The 24,156-nt window shown below is 39.1% G+C and overlaps 1 protein-coding gene across 1 annotated transcript in view; it reads right to left on the bottom strand.

Moving 5' to 3' along the window:
- Positions 1–443: 443 nt before the first annotated feature.
- Positions 444–24,156, bottom strand: part of LOC5565981 (glycylpeptide N-tetradecanoyltransferase) — a 28,857-nt gene continuing 5,144 nt past the window's right edge. Inside the window, exons 3-4 of the mRNA XM_001650295.2 lie at positions 1,628–2,310; positions 444–1,362 (exon numbers count right to left, since the gene is read on the bottom strand). Coding sequence (XP_001650345.1) covers positions 793–1,362; positions 1,628–2,310 — 1,253 coding nt within the window. The 3' untranslated portion in view covers positions 444–792. The remainder of the gene's footprint in view (positions 1,363–1,627; positions 2,311–24,156) is intronic.

Here is a 24,156-nt window from a genome sequence, read left to right as displayed (position 1 = left end):
CACTACTTGAGCCGATTTTACACTGGTACAGAAACGTCGAAAGCAACTTAATGAAACGGCTTATCATTTTGTTTTTTTTAGGGAAATAATAGAAACTACCTTATTTTTTAACGCGAACTGATTGTATGCAAAAATTTACGCAAAAGATTCATTGTAAAACAGTTTTAGAAGACAGGTTGTGATTCTTCCTAATTTTCTCAAAACCGTATGAAAGTTACATACGTCGATTTGAAAAAGTAATCGAGAAGTGACGAACTCGCCAAGGGCGAAAAGCCACTCAAATAAATATAAATAATAAAGCCTAAAATTTTTTGTATGAAGAATAATAGATTATATGACGCGTTAGAAATCTTTACCCCCCTTCCCCCATAAACCGTAATTAATGGAGGACTTTTTGAAGAAGTTTTTGGCTTGCAAGGATTTCTTTAACTGTTCTATTGCTGTGAAATTAGCATTGTACCTTCAGAAATAGACACGAACTATGCTTCATTATTGTGTACGTTATGTTTTACCGAATAACCTTCGTCTTCGCTCATGTTTTCCACCATACATGATTTCCTCGTAACATAAATATATAATGTGCCCATGATACATTATGCTTTAGGTACCTACTAAATAATATAAGAAAATGTTCTGAATCCCATAACTGCATCGCCCTCCCAGCGACATTCACCCCTTCCCCTGGCGCATTACTAATCGATGTTCTTAGAATCTTCTACACAGGAAACCGAAACAATTAAAACTGGACTTAAATTACGCGTTGCGCGTCTCCCCTAAGCCGCTTTGGATCGTTTACAGCAAAATCAAACCGACGTCTTCCGGTTGCATGCTCGGACAGCGCCAATTGTACAGATAGTACTGCAAGTTGCCATCGCCGATTCCGAACTTAAGCGGCACCAGGAACTTGCGGTTCTCCATCAGGTCCAGCGCATTGAACACATCAAAGTTGAGGTTTTTCGCCGAGATGAGCGCATCGTTGATCAGATCCAGCCAGGGCGTCTTGGTCGACACGTTGTAGAAGCTGTAAGCGGCCTTAACGCACTTATGAACGGCATGATGCATCACGGTTGACGGCAGCGTGTAGTAGCTGACCATGTCGGTGATTTCACCGGTGGACGGATCTTCCACCACGAAGCAATCGATGATGCCCTCCTGAGGCGAGAACCAGTGGCGGAATTCCTCCTCGTCAAACACCGGCGTCAGATTGAACCCGAGCAGGTAACGCTCCAGTAGCTTGTGAGTGGCTGACAGATCAGATTCACGCAGCTTTCGGAAGCCGGGCGTTTTCGGGGCGTCTGGCAGTTTGTATAGTTTGATTGTTCGTTGCATCGTCATATTGCGCGAAAGGTGGGAAAATTTTACCTGAAAGTAATAGAGAATATTATTGATTGCTATGCAACAACGTGGTCCATAATGATTACACTGTACAAATATGAAGTTACATCCTCGAATTTGTTCATTTATAATCCCAGAAGTAACTGTACATGGATACGCCAATTTAAAACAATTCATTTAATGTTATGAATGATTTTCTGAGCCTGCGTCTAGCAGTCTCTAAAAAGACACCTGCCAATGCCTGCTAACCTGCTAACAGTATATAAAAAGACACCTCAATGCCCAAACTTACCTCAACAAGCTTCTTCGGATTCAGAGACCGATGCCAGTAGCGACAGGAAGAAACCGGTTTCGGCAGCACAACGCCGGCCGTGTAGACCGCTTGGAATATTCCGGTACGGTTGACCCTTCTGGTAATCTCCCGGATCAGCACCGGAGCCAGCCGTTTCGAGCGCAGCTTCTTGTGAACGCACAGGAAGTTAATCTCAACCATCTTCTGAGTCTTCTGGTGGACGTTTAGCGTGCCGGGAATGGCCGAAATAAACCCTACCAGACGGCCGGACTTGACCACCCGTACTCCGCAGTGCCAGTCGGCGCGCCATCCGGGAGGCTGCAGGGCCCATTTAAGGAAGGCGGGTTGATAATCGAAGCGGAACATTGCGTCGTCATCTTCGACGTAGTTCTCGTTCAGAAGCGTGTAGAGCTCCTTTAGTTGAAGTGGATCCTCCAGATTCATGGTGTCCCAGGTGAACCCTTCCGGTAAACTGTAGGGTTCTTCCCGGATCTCGCTGATGGGTTTGTCCGCTTCGATCGGTTCGTTTACGGCGATCTTTTCGTCCATCCGAGGGACCGGTTGGGTAGACCAGAATTTGAAAGACTTATTGAGCGCTTCCTCCGGAGTTTTGGCCGGTTTTAGCGAACTAAGCTTCAGCTGCTCGATCACATTCATCAACACGTCCTGACTAGGGAGTTGACCTGAAAATAGTTGAAAGATAAACTTAAGTGTTTATTTGTTTATTATTGTAACTCATCGGACTTATTAGTCTAAATGATAATAAAAGGAGCAATAAATACAACTAACAATACATTATCATTAACATTCAAAATATGAGAATCACACTAATACGGTTGACAAAACGTTTAGCAGGTTCACCGAATTCATATTCCTCTTCCACAATTGAAAAGGTTCTTAACATTGCAGAAAAAGGCTCGTTGTAACCGAAAGTGGTGCGATGAAATCGATGTTGGATCACAGCTGTGTTGCGAGTCCATCTGGAGGCGCGAAAATCGATTCGGGATAGCAACCCTGGAGTGTTCGTATACTGATAATTTTTGCTGCAGTGGAAATCTGTGCAATATTACGCCGACGTTCCAATGTGTCCAGATTGAGTAATTGGCACCTATCTGGATAGGGAGGTAGGTTTACAGGGTCACGCCATGGCAAACTTCTCAGCGCAAACCGTATGAACCGTTTTTGAACCCTCTCAATTCTCAAGTTCCAAGTGAGTTGGTGAGAAGTCCAAACAACCGAGGCAATCTCTAAAATTGGGCGGACAAGGGCACAATGCAATGACTTAAGACAGTAGGGATCCGTGAAGTTTTGCGCAATTTCAGAAATATACCCAATGCTTTCCGTCATGTGGGGTATGAAGGTCAGCTTAGTGTCTAATTGAACACCAAGGTCAGTAGTATACCATCGATTTTGTAGTCAAAGATGATAGGGCGTTCAATTCGATGGAAGGTCATTGCAGAGCATTTTGTGATGCTTATCGTCAATCGATTTCTTCGGCACCAATATACAAATCGATCTAAGAGGGCTTGCAAGTGATGACAGTCCTCAATGGACCGATGCACGAGTTCACTAATTTGACGTTTGAGCGGTGCCGAATTCACTCGTTACCATGGCCACGTAAATAACATCGCACCGCTCAAACGTCAAATAGTGAACTCGTGCATCGGTCCATTGGTCGGCGTTAAGTCAGAGTGGACCAAGTGACATTTTTCATATTTTGAGAAAAATCGGCTGAAAGTCTAACGCATTGTAGTTTTTTAACTCGTTAAAATTTTGGTTCAATATTTCTACACATCTTTGTGTTACTTTCAAGCAATATAATGTAAAGTGATAATCATAAAAAATCATAATCAATTTTAATCACTCCGACTGAACAATTTCTAGGAAAATTACAATCATTTAATGTTTGCATGGTCAAACTGTGTGCACATCTCTAAGATAAACAGATAATCAAGACCCTTCGAAACCAGTATCGTAATTCTTCAATAATCTATGTCATCAATTCCGAAATCAGTGGCACCACTATAGTTTGAAAATTAAGTTTATGCAGGGTGTCAGGGCATTGAAGACCAGAAATATGCTAACATGCGTTCAGTCAGAGTGGACCAAAATCTTGAGTACTGACCAAAATATACTGGTCCAATGAGCGGGTTCCAGGACATTCCATACATACACCAAAGAACTACTATAAACTTTCTATCGGACTCTGAAATCGACTCAAAGAACTATAAGGGTACATCCCTATGGGGTTTTACGAACTGGTGACGTAGGACCACGTAACAATAGAAAATATATTGCATCCCAACGGCACAGCAGCAGCGTCCTCGGAAACATCCTCATATTGCAGTATTGTCAATAATTCGTAATAAATCAATTATTGTATGCTACTATGAGATGAATCAAGAAATTATAGCAAGTATGTGGTAAACACATTAGGGAATATTACACAATTAACTCTTTGACACATTTGTTGGCTCTGGAAAGGGCCGATTGAATTGTTGAATTTGCGTAACACTTTGACGGCGCACTGGTTGCAATCCTCCTCGCCCGATGAGATTTGCGGTGCGGATGACGATGTACGCTTCAACAAGCGGCTTTGGTCGATTTTCTTCAGCCATCTCGTACAAACTTGTCGCCGCTTGGTGATCAACAGCTTGCCTCTGGTAGCGAGGAGCTGAGCAGGTTTGGAGGAGCTCTTACCAGCTCGAAAGCGAAAACAGAATGAAACCGAATTCAACGAAGGAGGGATGCTTTATACCCTTAGAATAGCAGATGATGCTCCACCTTTCAAATTCTTCGTTTTCTTATCTGGGAAATAGGCTATATGAAATTGATGTCTGGGTAAGGGATGTACAAGATGAACATTGTGCTGTTATTGCATCCCGACAGCACTGCAGCAGCGTCCTCGGAAATATCCTCAAATTGCCGTATTGTCAATTATTCGTAATAAATCAATTATTGTATGATGCTATGAGATGAATTAAGAGATTATAGCAAGTATGTGGTAAACACATTAGGGAATATTACACAAACAACTCTTTGATTTCTTTTCAAAAGCATTCTAAACATGTCGCAATTTTGTTACATGTGATCATTTTCGTAATCGAAGTGTTCTCATAAAATATGGCAAATCAAAGACACTGTCGGAAATTCCACTCTAGTTTACAATCGTTGTGAAATGTTGAGCACTCACCCCGACGGCACTGCAGCAGCGTCCACGAATAGCCAATTATTCATAACAAATTAAATTTTGTATGAAGCTGCGAGATTAATTGAGAAATATAAGATCTAATAAGGTCGGAAATATTATTCCTTCAACTCTTTTCCACAAGGTCCGATGGCAGATAAATAGCACTGCGGGAAGTTATCACTTGATTGCAATGGTCAAACGGGAAATCCTCAACACAAACAGCAACAGCAATGGGTAGTGGATCCCCGGGCACAAGTCTAAATCTGGAAACGATGCTCACTCTTGGAATCTCGAGCGGTTCCGACGCTCGATTAGCAGCAACTCCTCGGATCAGCAACTCTGGGGGCTTCTGGTAATTGGCTCCTAACGGGCTTGCTTCTTGACCGCCGATGATGAATTTATCACGGGTCGGAATCTGGGAGCGCGGATCCTCTTCCGCGACACAAATTGGACAGTGACGCGGGTGCAAAAGCAAAGCGAGAATGACTCGCCCGACCGTGTTCACAGTCCGACCGCAAAAAGAAGACTGAGGGAAGAAGCAGGGACCCGTTTGCTTTTATAGTGGGAAGCGACACCGTCGAAAAGTGCTCGAACGTGATTGGTTGGATAAGAAAGGGGTCAACTTTTATCAAATTTTCAATAGTTTAACAACAAAATTCACTTATCGGATATATTACTTACGATGCGTAGATACATTTCTGATCGAATGATACTAAAATCGTAATAATTGGTTCATAAACAACTGAGTTATTAACGTTCAAAATCTCCCCTAATTTCGTTACATGTCTCATTTTCCGTACTTTTAAAGTGCACCCCAATATAGAAAACAAAGACGTAGTCCTACGTCAAAATGCGATAATCAATCAGTTTATTGCTTTTCAACACTTGGTCCGCTCTGTCTGCACAGAAATTGTTGCAATTTCTGACCACCCATCCAAATATGGTGAATGGTCAAAAATCAAAATCAAATCCATCGAATTAAGTAATATTTATGAATTTCTATTGATGGATGAGTAGAAGAATCATTCGATGTCGAAAAATCTGACAGAACTCATGAACTGTTTTTCATTTCCTCGCATTCATCAGCGAGCTGATCATTTTCGCTGATATGGTAATAAGCACTTGGTCCACTCTGACTGCTTTTATCGATTTTTATTGATCATCCAAAGTAAATTTATTACATATCTCTCGCAGTTTACAGTATTCATCAAAGCTGATCAAAGTGAAATGGAGGTAAGGTAATTTCGCATCTAATAAGCGAATAATCCAATTTTCCCAAGTTTTGTACTTGGTCCCCTCTGACATAACGCCGACCAATTGTTCGAACTGAGACTTAGATTTTTGCATCATCCGCAAATATGGATTTACAATTTGGTCCAAGAAGCAACGCAGCATCATTGATGTACAGAGAGAATAGTAAAGGACCTTGATTACTTCCCAGTGGCACACCCGACTTGTTAGTAAACGTATTTGAAAGCTCATTACCAAACTGCACACGCAGCGTTCTTCCAACCAGATACGAACGCAGCCAACAAACTAGCCTTTCGGAGGCACCTAATTTCAGGAGTTTGCGTAGAAGTATCTCATGGTCAATTCGATCGAATGCGGCTGTGTAGATAACATCAACTTGTGCTTTGCTCTCCATTTGGTTCGCACAGATGGTTGTGAACTCAAGTAGATTAGTCGTTACCGATCTCCCGGGCATGAAACCGTGCTGATCAGTTGAAATGTAGCTCATCGTTTGGTTAATCAGGAAATTTCCATCAATAATCTCGAACAGTTTGATACGTATGAACTGTTCGTGTAATATACAGAATTCCCACATTTCTTCAGATTTTTCCCCGCATGACTGTCACGTTTGCCCGGAATTTTGAATAGCGCTTCATATCTTGTAGTTGGCGTAGCCACACCAACGACGACCCACTAAAACCAACCTATGCACTGTAAACAACAACGACTTAAACAATGTTACAAGGGACCAGCCTCGGCAGGGCTAATCCTCTGCAGCCAACTCTTGGTCGGCCATAGGCGCTGCAATTCTAACTAATGTGAGTGACAGCCGTTGTTACAGCACACAGTGCTTCGAACGTATGGCACTTGGGGACAAAAGTCATATCGGGATGTTTTATGCGGTTTTGCCCTACGATGTTGAGGAGGATCTCGTTATACACAAAAAAACTCATTATTGACATAAATGACACATATTACATCAGTAATGGCATGAGTGGCTTATACTTTAAATTTTACATTTGACACCATAGAACAGTGCTCGCTTGGAAGAAATGTTCAAAATAAAAATGCATGAAAAAGTACTTGAGTCGTTCGCATGAACGATGTATGTGACATACGTAACCATAAAAGTGTCTCAATAACCAACTTTTTATAAAAATATTGGAGTATGGATTATTCCAATGAATAAAATGAAATCCAATAAAAAAGGTTGAATAAAGTTTCTTTTTATTAGCAACACAATTCATTTACGAGCTATTAATCATCCGAGAACTGAATTATTTATACAAAAGAAAATTGAAATGTCTTTCGACCAGAGGGTTTTATTTATTTTTTTTTATTTCGATCATTTTCAACGGAACGTCGCAATGGTTCCGGTCAGCAAACTTTCATCCGATTTTCCTGCTTCCGAAAATGTTTGTTTGTACATGCTGTGTCCTGAACTTCCATCGAAGCCCCACTTGCAAACCAGTTTTCTAGCAGTAGAAGCTTCCAACGAGATAACCTTCATGATATTGGATGCAGTACAATTCATGAGCTGTTGTAGATCGACTGTAGCAGCTGTTTCTGATGCAGAAATCGGTTTCGGAATTATTTTTTTGTTTCTCTTGCTTTAGCGCATAATGGAAAGGAAGCAAGTTCGGATGTAATTCGTTCAAAGTGGTTCGAAGCAAATTGTACTTTCGTTCTGACAGATCTAAATCAATGTTCAAAGCTAATGCCTGTGCTGCAGTCATGACCTGTACTTGATCCCCAGTCGAAGAATTTGAAAAATTGTCAGCGAATGCGAGCACTTCGTTGATAAGATCTGCAACACGTCCCTTTTTAGCTTTTCTTGAACATTTATTGAACGGTTTGTGAGGCCCCATGCCAGCCTTTGCAGCCGAGCTGGAAATATCTGCATCGTCAGTTTCCTGATTGCGCGGGAGCTGAACTGGTGTTGCTAACCAGTCGGAGTTTTGCTTCACAAAAATTTTGTATGATCTTCCGCATTTAGCCCACTTTTGGTTTATTTTGCAACAATAAAATTTGCAAAACGTCTTTAGCTCGTTCTCAAATATCTTGGAGAAAGAATCAGTGCCATAACAACTATACATGAAATTCAGAACATGATTTTTCCGATTGGGTGGACCGGCTGAAAACAACTGCTCGAAACAATCTTTATTGATGGTTGTGGCAGCATATCCTAAAAATCATAAGATGACATACAATTGGCAAACATATGCAGCTGGAATCACTTCCAGAATTTGAAAAATACTTCAAATTTTATTTTAAGTGGATTTCAGAAAGGTACTTTGAGGTACTTTTTTGTATGGGCAAAAAGAAGATAAGTGTTTTAATTTTCTTCTGTATTAAGAAGCATGTAGCTCAGAAGCATCTTTTTCAACAATGGTTAGAATAAATCACAGAAAATGGAATGGAATGACTCCTACTTACTTGTTTCAATACGGTCCATAACGGTTTTCATTTTGAAAATATAATAAGGATGGGAATGAAGCGGATTGTAGAGGGACTGGATTGACACGAAAACAATGAATAATATAGAACGATGAAACAACTTATCAACACGTGGTGTTTTGGTTTGTTTTGAAAACTGCAAGAACTTTCTAATATCTGTTCTACACGCTCAAAACATATGTTAACATCATGGCATACTTGATTCGGTCGAATATGAAAGTTGATTTTTTGACTTTTGTCCAAGGGACGAAGCACTGTGCAGCATCAGCACACATTCTCTCTATTATATTGTCGGGGGATGTGTGCCCTCCGAATGTAGCGAGCACGCGATCTATAGCAACAATAAAACGGGGGCAATCGAACACGACATGTTCCGCTGTTCCCTCCACACCAGTACAATTGGGGCACGCAGAAGATTCTGAGTGCCCGAACCTAGGGGTCATGCACAAATTACATCACGCTCCAAGGGAGGAAGAGGTTGTGCCGAGCGTGACGAGCCTTACCAAATTTTCGGAGGACTCATTCAAAAAATGTGACAAATGGGGAGGGGGGGGGGGGGGGGGGGGGGTTGTGGGTGGTAGGTGGTCAAAAAAGTTACAATTTAACATGACATAATTTGTGTACCATCCCCTATGCAGGTACTGTCTATAACAACCATGTCCTGACAGAAACTGCGTCAGGAGGAAGTTCACTTCCCCATGGTTTTTTCATACCAATCTGATACATTTGGTATTAGCCGATGAGTTCATCTACCTTTAGTGGAGTTATCCAACCTTTGAACGTTGCCTCTTTCCACGCGTTGCGAACTTCTCCGGTACATCTTTAGTTGAGGCATTAAACATCTTCCTTGATGATGAGCCCGGTGGGCGTCATCCCGGCTATGATGCACTCGGCCTCTTTGAATAAAGTTCGGTATGCACTTGCTACTCTTAAGTACAGTATCCTGTACGTGCTTTCCAACCGCTTTAGATTTCTGCTCGTTCTATTGGTTTTTGACCAGATTGACCCTTCATACCTTAGTTTGGGTAGCGCCACGCTTGCCAGGAGCTTGCGTTTGCTGGAAATAGGGTAACGACTGTTTATTTCGTTCATAACCGCTAACAGTTGGCGCCACCGGCAAAAAGTACAGGCAACAACCTTTCGAACATTCAGTTTCATTCACTGACCGCCGAGCGACGATACTGTTGTTTGTATTCCACCCACTGATCGCGCTACGCTGGATTCTCAAATTTCTCAAACTTTCAACACAAGCGCATGGAAGAATGGTAGTCGGAAAACTGTCAAAACGTATGGAAAATAATTAAAAACATAAATTACTTGCAATAAGGAAACTGGATCAAAAAAATTGTGATTAGAAATCAAGTGTAAAGTGAATACATAACGTTTTGTGTTTAGTTCATCTTCCGTGGTGCTTTCTTTGCTTCAGGATTTCGTTTTTACTACCACTGAAAAAGAGCCATCTATTGCCTTTTCAGTTTTGAATATCGCCCTATTACAGCAGAGCTGTTAGACATCATCCTCGAAAGCGCCGTGGCTAGCGAAGCTGAGCTTGTCATCGATTATTACCCCAAGATGCCTAAGGGATCGCTTGGACTCTATGGTGCAATCACCTACCGAGATAAGCGCCCGTTGCTCGGACTTGCGATTGTTGACCACCTCAGTCTTGTGACGGGCCAGTCCTAGTTTCCTAGACTTCAACCTCTCCAATAACTTGTTCGTCGTATCTAGTAGACAGATAGGTCTATACGCCGACGGGTCACCTGATGGTTTCCCCGCCTTTGGTAGTAGCACCAAATTCTGTCGCTTCCGTACATCCGGGAAGATTTCTTGATCTATGCAGCGTTGCATCGTGGTTCTGAACAGGTCCGGATCCGCATTCACTGCCGCTTTTAAGGTGAAGATGAATCGAAGCCATTCCTGAAATTTTCAAGAGCACGGATCTGGAGAACCAAGCATCCGTTTAAGCTGAAAACTTAATCGATTTGTCACCACCAGCGAGTGACCAATCGATTAAGTTTTCAGGTCGAACGGATGTTTGGTTCTCCAGATCCGTGCTCTTGAAAATTTCAGGTTTGGCTTCGATTTATCTTCACCTTAAAGCAACATTTGGAATACCATCGGGTCCCGGTGCTTTGTTTGACGCGAATGATCTCACGACTTCTGCCAACTCTTCGTTCGTCACCCTCGGCACTTCTTCCCCTTCATCTCCCGCATACGGCGCAGAGGGTCATGGGCTTGTGGGATGATGCGGGAAGAGTACATCGATTATCGATCGCAGCAACTCGGACTCCTTTTGGGACGCTATGACACCTTTGGTCTTAGCCACTTACTACTCTGTAGGCGTTACCCCACGGACTCGAATTGGCACTCTCGCATAGACTATTAAAGCATGCCCGTTTTCGAGTCTTAATTTCCTTTTTGAGAGCCAACTTTGCCTCTCTGAATGCTGCATCGCGTTCTTCTCTTTGAGCTTCTGGCGTGCGCGTTGCATTCTTCGTCTAGCATGAGGGCAAATTGCTCGAAGATTTGCAATTGATTCGCACCACCAGTACACCGGCGGCCTGTTCTCTCTAGGAGGGACTTTTCTCGGCATGGAAGCATCACACGCTCGTGATATCATAGCAACTAGCTCTTCACCGTTTAGGTCCAGAGTGTTTCGTTCGCGCCTCAGGGCTTCAGTGAATACTTCGCTGTCCAAGCGCGCTATCACTACTGGCTGCCGATTCGCTAGTTCGGCTATCATCCTGTGGACCATGCGGGAAAATTCCTCAATCGATCACCTTGGGGGCGCGTAACAATTGTAATAGAACACGCCATTGATTTTTGCTATCGCAAAACCGTCATTTGGGATAGAAACTACTTCTTGAATTGGATATCGTCCTAATAGCTGCTAGCTGTTAAGACCTATCCGCCACCCAGTTCCCGTTTTTGGCTGTTAAGCGGTATGGGTCCGATTGTAACACCACGTCAGTCTTGCTGGGCTACATCACAGTGGTTTAAATTTATTTGTGTTACTTCCGTTTTGGCTGCTTTGATACTCCGCTTGTGCCCGGACATTTGGGTCTGCTCGTTAAGTGTCCGTTGCCTAATCTGTCGACACAAATCAGGCACTTAGCGATTTGCTTACAATCGCTTGCCCTATGGCCTTCGGTGCCGCAATTTCTGCACATCTTACTTCTGTCGGGACCATTGTAATTCCATGACTTATGGCCCTTCCAGACTGTTGTATGCTCAGCCGGCAAACCGACCAGCCTACCTTGAGTATGGTCAGGTTTTTTGCTTTGTAGGTATGATCGGCAGCCTAATCGCCTGTCACACTGCTCTTTGAAGGCAGCCTCCGCTGCATCGGTGACATCATCAATATTTTTACACTGTAGAGTCGCTTCTGCAGTCAGAGATCTTACATCAACCTCGTCCCCAAGTACTTCTTGTGCCAGTTGCTTATAGACTGCACCCTTTTGCTTGGCGTCCTTCTTTAAGACTAGGGTCATTTCGTCAATCCTAGTCAGCCTTATGCTCCGCACAACTGCGTCTAATAGCTATAACTTCTCCACGCATCGCATCGCCTTCCTGGAGATGTTGAAGATGTGCCTCCATCTTTAATCATTATTATTGTCAAGTACTGTAAGAAAATTATTACCCATATTAAAATAGGGTCTGATGCAAACGCCCATCATACAATTTGGAGAAGCACCGATATTAACAAAAGAGGAGAAGATCTATTAAACTACATGTCATCTAACAATATAGGATTGTCCTACTTTTGTAAATGCTATTCGACAGGAGTTTCTTGATCTCACGATCTGCAGTGACCAGCTATCGGAAAAGATTGTGAACTGGCATGTTTCTGATGAAGAGTCATTGTCGAATCATGTACAAATCCGATTCGATTTTCAAGCTCTATCAGAAATAAAGGAAAGCTATAGAAACTCAAAGAAAAAAAATCAATTGGGATCTTTATTGTTTTCATTTAACGAATAAAAATACGTACAACGGTGAACAGTTCACAACTGTTCCACAACTGCAAAATGCCTCTAATGGGATCATTGGGCAAATGATCTCATCTTATCATGCTGTCCTATTAAACAAAAGTCATCTAACAGGGATGTGCCTCGGTTGAATGACACGCTGGCAGGATTGAGGATAAAATCCAGGTGATTGTTGAATAGATCAAAGATCACTTTAGATTGGTAAATTGACACTTATATTGAGCTGTTCGGTAATCCAATCCGCATGGTTATTAAATTAATTAACTCATTACGCGTGGTAAAGATGGACAAATAATGGGTCAAATTATGAAAAAATCCACGTGCTCGGCTGGGATTTGAACCCAGGACTCTTGTATGCTAGACGAGCGCTTTACCAACTAAGCTACCGAGCCACTTGGTGATCCAATAACTGAGTTGGTTACAACAGAGAATTTGTTTATATAGAGAAGCGCGAATTCTGAAACCAAAGGTTCCAATTGAACCGTCAAACGTGGTTCCAATCGAGCAAAATCAATGAGACTCAAAAAGATGTTAAGCAAAAGAGACGATGGATGTGTGTTAGTGAAAAGCAATACGCAAGTGACGCCATTGATAAGCTTGGTTTCTTATGGCGACTGACAGGCTGACACGCACACTAAAATATTGTTTGAATGACCTCAATTATTGATAGTCATTGCAAATGTTGTTTATAAAGAACATCAAAATCCTCTCCGCGTTTCTCTAGTATAATCATATTCTCTGGGTTACAAGTTTAGAATTCAAATCCCTAGAGACCACGCAGACCCCTTACAGTTGTTGTGGAAGCGATGTAGGTACGAGTGGCAAACAGTTTCAACACTAAAATAAATCGCGCTCGCTCGTTCCGCGTGTGTAGGAACATGAGATGGATGGATATGGGTTATGAAAGGGGTCCGCGTGGTCTGTAGGGATTTGAATTCTAAACTTGTAACCAACTCAGTTATTGGATCACCAAGTGGCTCGGTAGCTTAGTTGGTAAAGCGCTCGTCTAGCATACTAGAGTCCTGGGTTCAAATCCCAGCCGAGCACGTGGATTTTTTTCATAATTTCACCCATATTTTGTCCATCTTTACCACGCGTAATGAGTTAATTAATTTAATAACTTTAGATTGGGTTTAATACAAAAAAGCCCTAGCAGACTACAACTGAGAACTAATGCAGCCCACAGACGCTCAGACGGTTTGACCAACATTGACTCCGCCCCCCAGGTTGATGCTCATGTTGGTGCTATGTTTGACCGTGTGTGATGCTGCTTGACGAACCAATTTGACAGTTTGTGAAACCGATTTGACGGTTGACGAATCGGTCGGCCAAAATCAAACGAGTTTGATTTTGCTCAAACCACCGGTGGGCAGAGCCAAATGTTTGACGAACCGATCGTACCGTCTGTAGGGATGTTGCACGAACATCGACGCCATCATGTCAAATTGAAGCTTCGACGTCCCATGAACTACCGATGCAGATGGGTGGAAAGTCAAAATGCGTGAATTTACGCAGCGTCGGTGCCATAGTGATCTATCAAATGCATGCTCTTGATTTGTTCACGCAGAGAAAACAATTTTAAATATAAATGAATTCTGTATGATTTCAATAAAAAATATGTATTGTTTGCCGGCCTATAATTGGTTTTTATTGTTTCAACAACACTGCGAATTTGGTTCAACAATTTTTTTTTTGATTTTGACAACCGCGTACAAAACAGTTTGAAAAATATATTTTTTGTTTCAAAAAATATAATTTTTGTTTCAAAAAATATAATTTTTTTTTAACAAATATAACTTTTGTTTTAAAAAAGTATGATTTTTGTTTGAAAATATATGTTTTTAAAATAGCAAATTTTTCTATTTGAAATAAAAATTTTGTTTTTGAAACAACGCAATGTTCTTTTTTGAATCAAAGATTATTTTATCCGTTTAAATAATAAATCCATTTGCATTATTTGACATTCCTATTTGTTTGCAGCTTCGAAAAATTTCATTATTTTTCTAAAAAAACATTTCAAAGAAAAAAAAAAACGTTATTCAATCACATATGTCTGCATGTCTAACATTTCAAAGTGATTAGCTTCAATTGGCTTATTTAGCGTTCAGATTTTGCTGATGACTACACCTGAAACAAATATGTGTTTCATTATTTATATGGCTTAATGGGATATTAATAGACGGAATTACCTTCGCAATCCTTCAAACTTCAGTTCTGCAACTTTGTTTCCATTCACAATGTTTGTGGGTGGACTATAACTAAGAAAGATTGGACTATAAGTAAGAAAGATTGGAAACAAAATCGAGAAACAAAGAAAAAACTTACTTGTATACACCCGGTATGTTAGGCTCACAGTTATTTAACACGTTTTCACTTCACAAAAGAAAAAAAAACATGGCTTTTCACATCCCAGACAACCAGAATGTACGTATAACGAAATCACCTTTTGCGTTATGCGATGCTTATATGCGCAAAGTTTCACGTATAAGATGATGCGAAAAGGCCTTATACGTACAAAAGTGGAGGCGATATACGTGCATATTTTATATGATGAAACATAACATGCAATGCGAGTGTGTAGATTTTCTAAGCGAACTAGTCTGTACTCTTAGGCGACTTAATTTATGATAACAAAGTTGATTTGACAGCTGCTACGGATTGATCCGACTTACTTTGTACGAGTATACGGAACGAAACGAAATGTACTTATGAACTCATAAAATAGCGTTTTATGCGAGGAAATTCATCGATCAAACGATATTAACCACCATGTAGTGCGGGTGTGATGGAATTTGTGTAAATAAACGACTTAGTTCGTAAACTGTTATGCGACTTCTGGTTGTCTGGGATGTTCAATATTTGACATTAAGCAAAACTAAACATTAGGAACAACAAGAATTATCATTGACATGAATGCATGTTACATTTTCAAAGTGATGTAGATTATTGTTGATTCAAAAATAATTAAAATTATTTCAACTCAGTACATCCAGTTGTATTGAATTGCGTATCTTTTTTGAAACAACAAACAATATTATTATTTTGAATAGCTGATAATTCTTTGCGTGTTTCTATATAGATAGTAAAATATCGTTTCCAACTATCTCTAACCGTTTTCTTTAGCAAATTCATCAATGATTCTTTAATTATTCCTGAACCAATTTCTCCAGAAATATCTTCAGAGAATCCATCAGCAGTTTTACCTGTGATTCAAAAAAATCCATCCATGGATTGTATTTGGATTTGTACTACAGGGATTCCATCAAGAATTTTACCAGGAATTTCTCCAGGTAATTCTCTATCAGGAGTTCCTACAAAGATTCCATCAGTGATTCCTCTGAGAATGATGAGTTCTTCTTCTTCTTGGCGTTACGTCTTCACTGAGACAGAGCCTGCTTCACAACTTAGAGTTCTACTTTAGAGTTTCTACAATTTTTAACTGAGAGCTTCCTTTGTCAAAGTTGTCATTTGCGCATTCATGTATCGTGTGGCAGGTGCGATGATACTCTATGTTCAGGAAATTTCCATTACGAAAAGATTCTGGACCGACTGGAAATTTAACCCAGAAACCTTCAGCATGGTTTTGCTTTTTAGCCGCGGACTCTGAGCACTCGGCTAAGGAAAGTCTCTAGAATCAGGAGTTATTCTAGGGATTTAAACACAATTTCATCCAGGCATTCCATCAGGAGAACTTCTAAAGATTCAATCATAAATTTCACGAAGGTTTCAGGGTTTTTATCAGGACAAGCTCTAGGGATTCTAGTTCCTCTAGGAATACCATCAAGAATTCTTCTAGGGATATCATCAGCTGTTCGGCTAGGGATTCCACCAGGAATTCTTTCAGGGATTCCATCTGGAATTCCTCCAGAGATTCGATCAGGAATTCTTTCAGGGATTGCACCTAGAACTCAACTTGGGAGTTCATCAGCAGTTTCTCCAGGGATTCTATCAGGAGATATTTCAGAGATTCCACCTGGAATTCCTTCATGGACTCTGTCCGTCGTTGCTCTAGTTCTAGGAGTTCTTCTCGGGATTTCAACAGGAATTCCTTCAATGATTCCATACAGATTTCCTTCAAGAATATCTTTACAAATTCTTCCAAGGATTCCTTCAGGAGTTCCCCCAGGGATTTCATCAGGGGCTCCTGTATCTATATTATATGTATTTATGTATCTGCATCTGGATTCTATCGCGAGTACCTTTAGGGCTTTCATCAGAGTTCTTAAGGAGATTTCATCAGGAGTTCCTCCAGGGATTCCATCAAGAGTTCCTTCTGAGATTCCACCCGGAATTTTTCAAGAGATTAAATCAAATATTCCTCGAGGAATTCCATCAATGTTTCTTCTGTAGAGCTTCCATCAGAGTTCTTCTGGGGATTGCATCAGGAGTTCCTCCAGAGTTCTTTCAGAGATTCCACCTGAATTGCCTCCAAACATTCAATCAGGATTTCCTCCAAAGATTATATCAGGAATTTTTTGTTCCATCAGGACTCCTTCTAGGGATATCATAAAGAATTCTTCTTGATTCTTACAGGAGTTTCATCAGAAATTTCTTCAGGGATTCCATCAGGAGTTCCTTCAGCGATTGCAACTGGAACTTCTCCAGGGATTCCATCAGGAATATATCTAGCAATTCCATTAGAAGTTTCTCCAGCAATTCCATCAGCAGTTCCCTCAGAGATTCCACCTGGAATTCTTCCAGAGATTCTATCAGGGGTTCCTCTAGGGATTCCATCACTAGTTAATCTACGAATTTCATCAGAAATTCCTCCATCAGGAGCTCCTCCAATAATATATTTAGGATTTCCACCAAGAAATTCCTCCAGGGTTTCTTCTGAGATTTCACCCGGAATTCCTCAAGAGATTCTATCAGGAGTTCCTCTATAGATTCTATCAGGAGTTAATTCAGGAAACTTATCATGAATTCCTCCAGAAATTTCATGGGGAGTTCATCTAGAGATTTCATCGGGACTCCTGATTCTATCAGGAGTTCCCCTTACAATATCTTTATATTGATAATAAATCTTCGAGCTGTTTAGTAGAATACCTATAAGTAGATGAAAAAACCGAATTTAGTACTATACCATTTAATTCCACTAGAGTTTGTATCCTTTGACAGATACGCGTATTTCGACCTCAACTGTAAGGCCGTCTTCAGTGTCGTGTACTAGTCGAGTCTAGTACACGACACTAGTCGAGTCTAGTACACGACACTGAAGACGGCCTTACAGTTGAGGTCGAAATACGCGTATCTGTCAAAGGATACAAACTCTAGTGGAATTAAATGGTATAGTACTAAATTCGGTTTTTTCATCTACTTATCTTTATATTGGTTGGTTCCGGGTCATTTGGCCGAATGCCGTTTGGCCGAATGCCATTTGGCCGAAAGGTTTATTTGGCCGAAATTGAAAACAATAGGGAAATACAGTTAGCAATGCAGGAAGAAGAAAATCCTAAATGCATTTATTCTACTTCTCTGCAAGCGGTCATAGGTGCCAGCAGAGGTTTTCGCATTGCATTTGTAGTCAGCTTTCGACAGTTACTAAATCGGTTTACGATTTATTCATACTTTTGTAGCATCAGTTTGCTCTTATGCTTCGAATCGTACTAAGTAAATTAATTCATAGTTCTAGTAAGAAGGAGTTTAAGCTTCTTCTTTTCACAACGGTAAAACAGTAAGAGTTAATCTTGGATTTAATAAGACATTTCATGAGCGTCCAATAGACTACGAAAAATATTCAAATACGAAAGAACAGCCTATGGTCAAAAAAAAAGGAAGAATCTCTTATAAAAATGTAAGTGAGTGTAATGCAAATAATTATTGTATCAGTATAGCTACAAAGAATTGCCGATGATTTAAAGAAATTCCCAGTTAAAAAACCTTAATTATCGCCAATATTTATGGAACCAGTACAAATCGAAAGAATAGCATATGTTCAAAAGAAGGAAAAATTTCTGATGAAAATCACTTTAAACCCTAGCAGCATAAGCATAGCAAAGATAAACAATTAGGATGAAATTAAAAGGTACAAGGTACTCCAATCTTCTTTTTTTTGTTTCTTTAGCATACCGTTGGTATCCCAGAAACGAACCAACTAACCAAGTCTTGGCGCGAGTTCACAACTTCGTTCTGAATTAACGGATCGTTTTAATTATTCTCTCAGAGCACTAATAAAGCGAAAAACATGACGTTCGGCCACATCATAAAAAAAAGCCGATCACCACACCTATGAACACTCATCAGCGTTGAAGCAATTTGATTAATTTTTTGTGCGTAATTCGGCCAAATGGCATTCGGCCAAACGACCCAACGATCCAACAGGAATTGCTTCGAAAATTTCGCTAGGATTTCCTCTAGGCATTCCAACTAAAAACCCTCCAGAAATTTCTCTAAGGATTCCACCAGAGGTTCATCCATGGATTGGATCTGAAATTCGCCCAGATAACTCTCCATGATTTCCATCAGGAAAATCTTCAAGGAATGAGCTGAAATTCTCAAAGGGGTTCCACTAAAAATTCTTTTAGAAGCTTCACCAATATTTTTCCGTTGATTTCACCGGAAATTCAAGAAAATCTTCTGAAAGTTCTTCCAAAACATTCTGGAAAAAATCCTTCGGTTCCTTCAGAGATTTCACCAGTATTTTATCTAACTATTTCTTCCGGAATGATGTTTTTTAAGAAATTTCGCCATGAGTTCTTCCAGGGTTAAGAATATCAATAGAGTTTCGCTAGAAATTTTTTACCAGAAAAATCTTCGCCAGAAGTTCTACCAGAAAATACTTCAATGATTTGACTAGGATTTTCCTTTTTCAAATTATTCAGGATTATCAGAAATTCCTCCAGGGTATCAAAAAAAAACACAAGTTCAAATGATTATTTTTTTCTGGAAAACCGCGAGAGAATCGACCAGCAATTCCACGAAGGTTGAACTTCAAGTTGAATTCCTTGAATGATTTTTTGGAAAATTTCTGTAAAAAATCATGGAATTATTTATACTGAAATCATTGGAGGAATCACCAAAGGAAACACTGGAGAAATTCCCTGGGCAAATTCCTTAGGGCAAACGCTCCAATAGTGGAGGTAGTGTGTTTTGGCATGTTTCGCGCTAATAAATGATTATGTGATATTTTTGTATTATGTACGATGCGAAAATGATGCAAGTAATCGAATAATATTGATGAAATTTAACCGTAAAACTATTTAAAACAATTATTTTGCTTAATTTTTTTTGCTCCTTTGCACCTATAGTGGTGCATCAGTACCCATAGTGGAGGGTCTCATAAGAAATCAATGGTTTGCGCCACTAAAGGAACCATCCTTAAAATATACCTCCACTAAAGGAACAGTGTTCCTATTATTGGTGCAAGGCTTTTTGCAGGGAAATTTCAAATGAATCGTGATTTTTATACATTTGAATGATAGAAGGTTTTGAGATCTATCGAATGATACGTTAAAATCATATATTTCATGATCTTAACACCGTGTTTTAGCAGTTTTCCCTTAGGTGCACCACTAATGGTACACTTGCCCTAATATATATCCGTAAGAACTTTTAAAGCAATACCTGAAGGAGTTTCTACAGGATTCTCTAAGGCAATTCCTGGTGGATTCCTTGGAAAAAATCCTCCAAGATATACTGGAAGGAATTGATGGATAAATTCCTTTAGGAATCCTTGGAGAAATATCCGGTAGATTTTTGAAGTAATTCCTTCAAAAGTTCGAGGTAGAATGCCTCGTAAGTTCCCTTAAGGGATACAAAGAAAAATCTTTTAAGGAAACACTGGAAGAATTCATAAAATAATTTATTGAAGATTCCCTAGAAGAATCCCCTGAAAGTAACCTGGGGGAACCTCTCGAAAAATAGCAAGCGGAATTTCTAAAGGAATTCCTGGTGAAATCCCGTGTGTGAATTTTTTTTTTTGAATTATTTTGCAGTATTTCTTGCTGAATTCCCGAAAGCTTCCTGGTGGAATCTCAAGAGGAATTCCTTAATGAATCCTTGGAGAAATTTTGGGTGGAATCACTGTAAGGGTTCCTGTAGTGAATCTCTACATGTATTTCTGTAGGAGTTTTTGAAGAATTTCTAGCGAAAATCGCGTAGGAATCTCTGGAAGAATGTTTGGGTTAATCACAGAAGGATTTTTGGAGGTATTCCTAGGGAAAGGTTTTTGAAGCATAGGAGAAATTCCTGGTGGAATTATTGATGGAAATCCTGTAATAATTTATTGAGCAATCTCTATAAAAATTTCTAGAGGAATTCCTAGTAAAAGCGCAGGAAATAAAATCCTTATATAATCTGTATAGAATTTCTTGAAGTTTCGATGGAGGAATTCCTAAATACATCTGTGGAGGATATTTCGGAGGAATTCTTGAAGGAAGCATTGAATGAATAAATCCCTCGGAAGTTTTTGGGTAAATCTCTGGAGGACTCTGTGGAGAAAATTACAAGAAAGAATCGCTGAAGAAATTCCTTTTGGTTGAATTTAAGGAGGAGTCCTAGGAGAAGCCCTGAAAAAAGTTCTGGTGAAATCCTTATGGGAATTTCTGGTTATAAATTTATAGAGAAGTATCTGAAATACCGTTTTGTCTCAAATTCCGAACAGACTCATATTCCGAACACTCGGTTTTTGTATGGCGACAAGGTTGAAATATTTCGCTGAAATATATCATCAAATTACAGGGCTGGTAGCAACAAGTGGTGCCCAAAAAAGTTATTTTAGTGACCAAAAATGAGAAATAAGTGACTAAATAGTGACTTTCAATTCTCAAAAAAGTGACTAAAAGTGACTTGAAAAACAAAACGTAATCAGTTTTATTTCAAATCTATTATACTGTTTTACGATGAAGAATGGAATACCCAATATGATCTACTGCAGGTCTAGTTTAGTACCAAATTTGAATATTTTTATTGCACTTCAAAAATTTCAAAATATTACCTACAATTTTTTAAACAGAAAAAATAACATTTATGCAAACAATCCTTTTTTAGCAGATTTTCAATCTTTTCAAAGTTTTGAAAAGATGTGTATTTAATATAACCAACGTATTTTATTTGTAAAGTATATTGTAATAAGAATTTGGTATATTTGTGAAATCAAACTGACAACATTTCACATTTCCTTTCAAACTCCCAGAAATGGACATCCTAAAAACCGCTCAAATTGAATTCATTGCAAATTGTGTAGGTCCCAAAGCTTTTTCATGACTTCCAAGTCGATAAGAATTTAAGATTTAGTCTAAAAATCAGAGGGGGTTGTGTACAAGACACGACCGCATGACGTTAACTACGCCAAGTGATTTTTTGCATTTGAATTTTAGTCGATTTTCATAGTTGCAGCCTTCCTTTAGTTCAAACTCTAACATAATATCGTGACGGTCGCAACATTTTAGATTTTCAATTGACACCCAGTATATTGCCGTAAGACGTAGTTAACGTCAAAAGAAGAATGCGCGAAGAAGCAGAAATTGGTCTGCTTTTATAGTGCACTAGCCAACCCAAAGGATCGTGGAAGACAATATGAACGAGTTCGGTTGCGTAAGAAAGGGGCCGACATTTTCCCAATTTTCGACAGTCTATCGCCAAAAATCAAAAGTTTTCTCCATTTGAGTAAAATGTTGTATAAATTTCCGACCGATTGGTGGGAAAATATTGAAAATCTACCGATAAATGGCTGAGTTATTATCATTCAAAATCTTACATAATTTCGTGACGGTCGCAACATTTTAGATTTTCAATTGACACCCAGTATATTGCCGTAAGACGTAGTTAACGTCAAAAAAAAATTAGCGTACAGATGAAGTTCGATCAATGTAATATTCACAGAAGAATTCTTTTTAATTAGCTTTATTAGGTTCTACTTTAAGCCTCTCTTTCCCATGGAAGCACAGGTGATCCAACGATTTATGACCAACACTGAATAAATCGAATTAATACGATTAGTTCAATAATGATTGGAATAAACTTATACGCTTTTGTCTTATCAAACATCGAAATAAGTGACATCAGGGACCAACCATTGAAAAAAAAACAATCAACAAACTATTGATTTTCAATCAAAACAATTATCATGATTTTGAATAATTTAGCCTATTTGCATCAACTTCTTTTAGAAACGCCATTTTGACTGCTAAATTGTCGAACAAAGCTGTGGGTTAAAGCTTCTACCAAATAAGGTCATTATATGGTGTAACTACATCAAGATTACAGTAAATGGAATATTTGACCATAAATCAATATTTCAAAATTAAAATGATGGTAGAAGATCGAAGATGATTGAAATACTGCTTAAAACCAAGAGAGAACAAATAGTTGACTGAGTGAAATTGAAATTTTTCATCAGTAAGTTTAATGGGAGATACATTTCGCCGAATGGACCTATATAAATTAGTTAATACTTAGGATTAAGCTTCTAATATTTCAATCACAATTACTTGGATACTTTCATTATTCACTTGCCATTAGTTCGAATTGTCATAATCTATGTAATAAAAATACTTTAAGACAGCGAATATTCTTGTCAAATACACACTCAGTAGTTAATTTTATTACTGCCAATGTGCTTCATACTAGATTGGTTTGGTTAATAAACGAGTTAATAAGACAAAGGGAATACTTTGGATGCATATTCTAAAACTTGGTGTTCGAAGATAAACATCTAATTATCCTCCACCAGATATAATAATCCTATTAAATGAGAATGCACGAGATATTACCAAATAATACCAAACATTTAAACCATTAGTTTTACAACGATGAAATTACACCATACCAATAATAAGTTACTATCATACTATTACAAATTACGTGGAACCCTATGAAATATTAACTTTTTTTCACAAGAAAAACATGAACTAATATTGAACTGACATGAAGTTGTTCTGGTGATGAAATAACTTAATTTAAAAAAAGGCCAATTCATATTTTTTCTCGAAAATTTAGCTCGAATAGTTGAAAAAAGTGACTTTTTGACGAAAAAAGTGACTTTAGTTGAAATGGCTTCAAAAAAGAGACTTTGAAGTGACTGGCTTAAAAAAAGTGACCAAGTCACTAAAAAGTGACTCGCTACCAGCCTTGAAATTACCAGGAAATGGCAGTTAATTTCAATTCAATTTTAACGTGTTCCAATCAATTCAAACCTCGAGAGTAGTGAAGATTCTCTAGCTCGAGACCACACAAACTAGCTCAGATAAATTTATTTGCGAAATTACTCATTTGAATACGATTTAGTCGTGTGTTCGGAATTTGAATCAAGGTGTTCGGAATATGAGACAGAATGAACGCAGTGTTCGGCATTTGAGTCAAAATGTTGTTCCATACTTATACATAAAAACAATACTAAACAAGCTTAAATAAACATTTTTATCAGTACACCCAACAGCTAACGGTTAGACTTAGCGAAGAAATTGAAATGTTCACAAATATCAGCTAATTTATGCCTATCAGATGCTATTGAAGTCACTGTTGACCTTAAGTGTTCGGAATATGAGGCAAAACGGTAATTCGTTATGTGATTCCTGAATAATGATATAACTTTTAGAGGAAATAAAAGAATCTTTGAAAAATTGTGATAGCAATCTGCGGAAGAATTCTTGAAGTCAGCCTTGAAGTAAACTCTGAAAAATTACTGAAGAAATCACTTGAGGATTTTTTTGATCTTTGAAGGA

Source organism: Aedes aegypti, chromosome 3 (assembly GCF_002204515.2).
Source record: "Aedes aegypti strain LVP_AGWG chromosome 3, AaegL5.0 Primary Assembly, whole genome shotgun sequence".
NCBI classification, from domain to species: Eukaryota; Metazoa; Arthropoda; class Insecta; order Diptera; family Culicidae; genus Aedes; species Aedes aegypti.
This window is presented reverse-complemented; position numbering and strand designations above follow the sequence as displayed.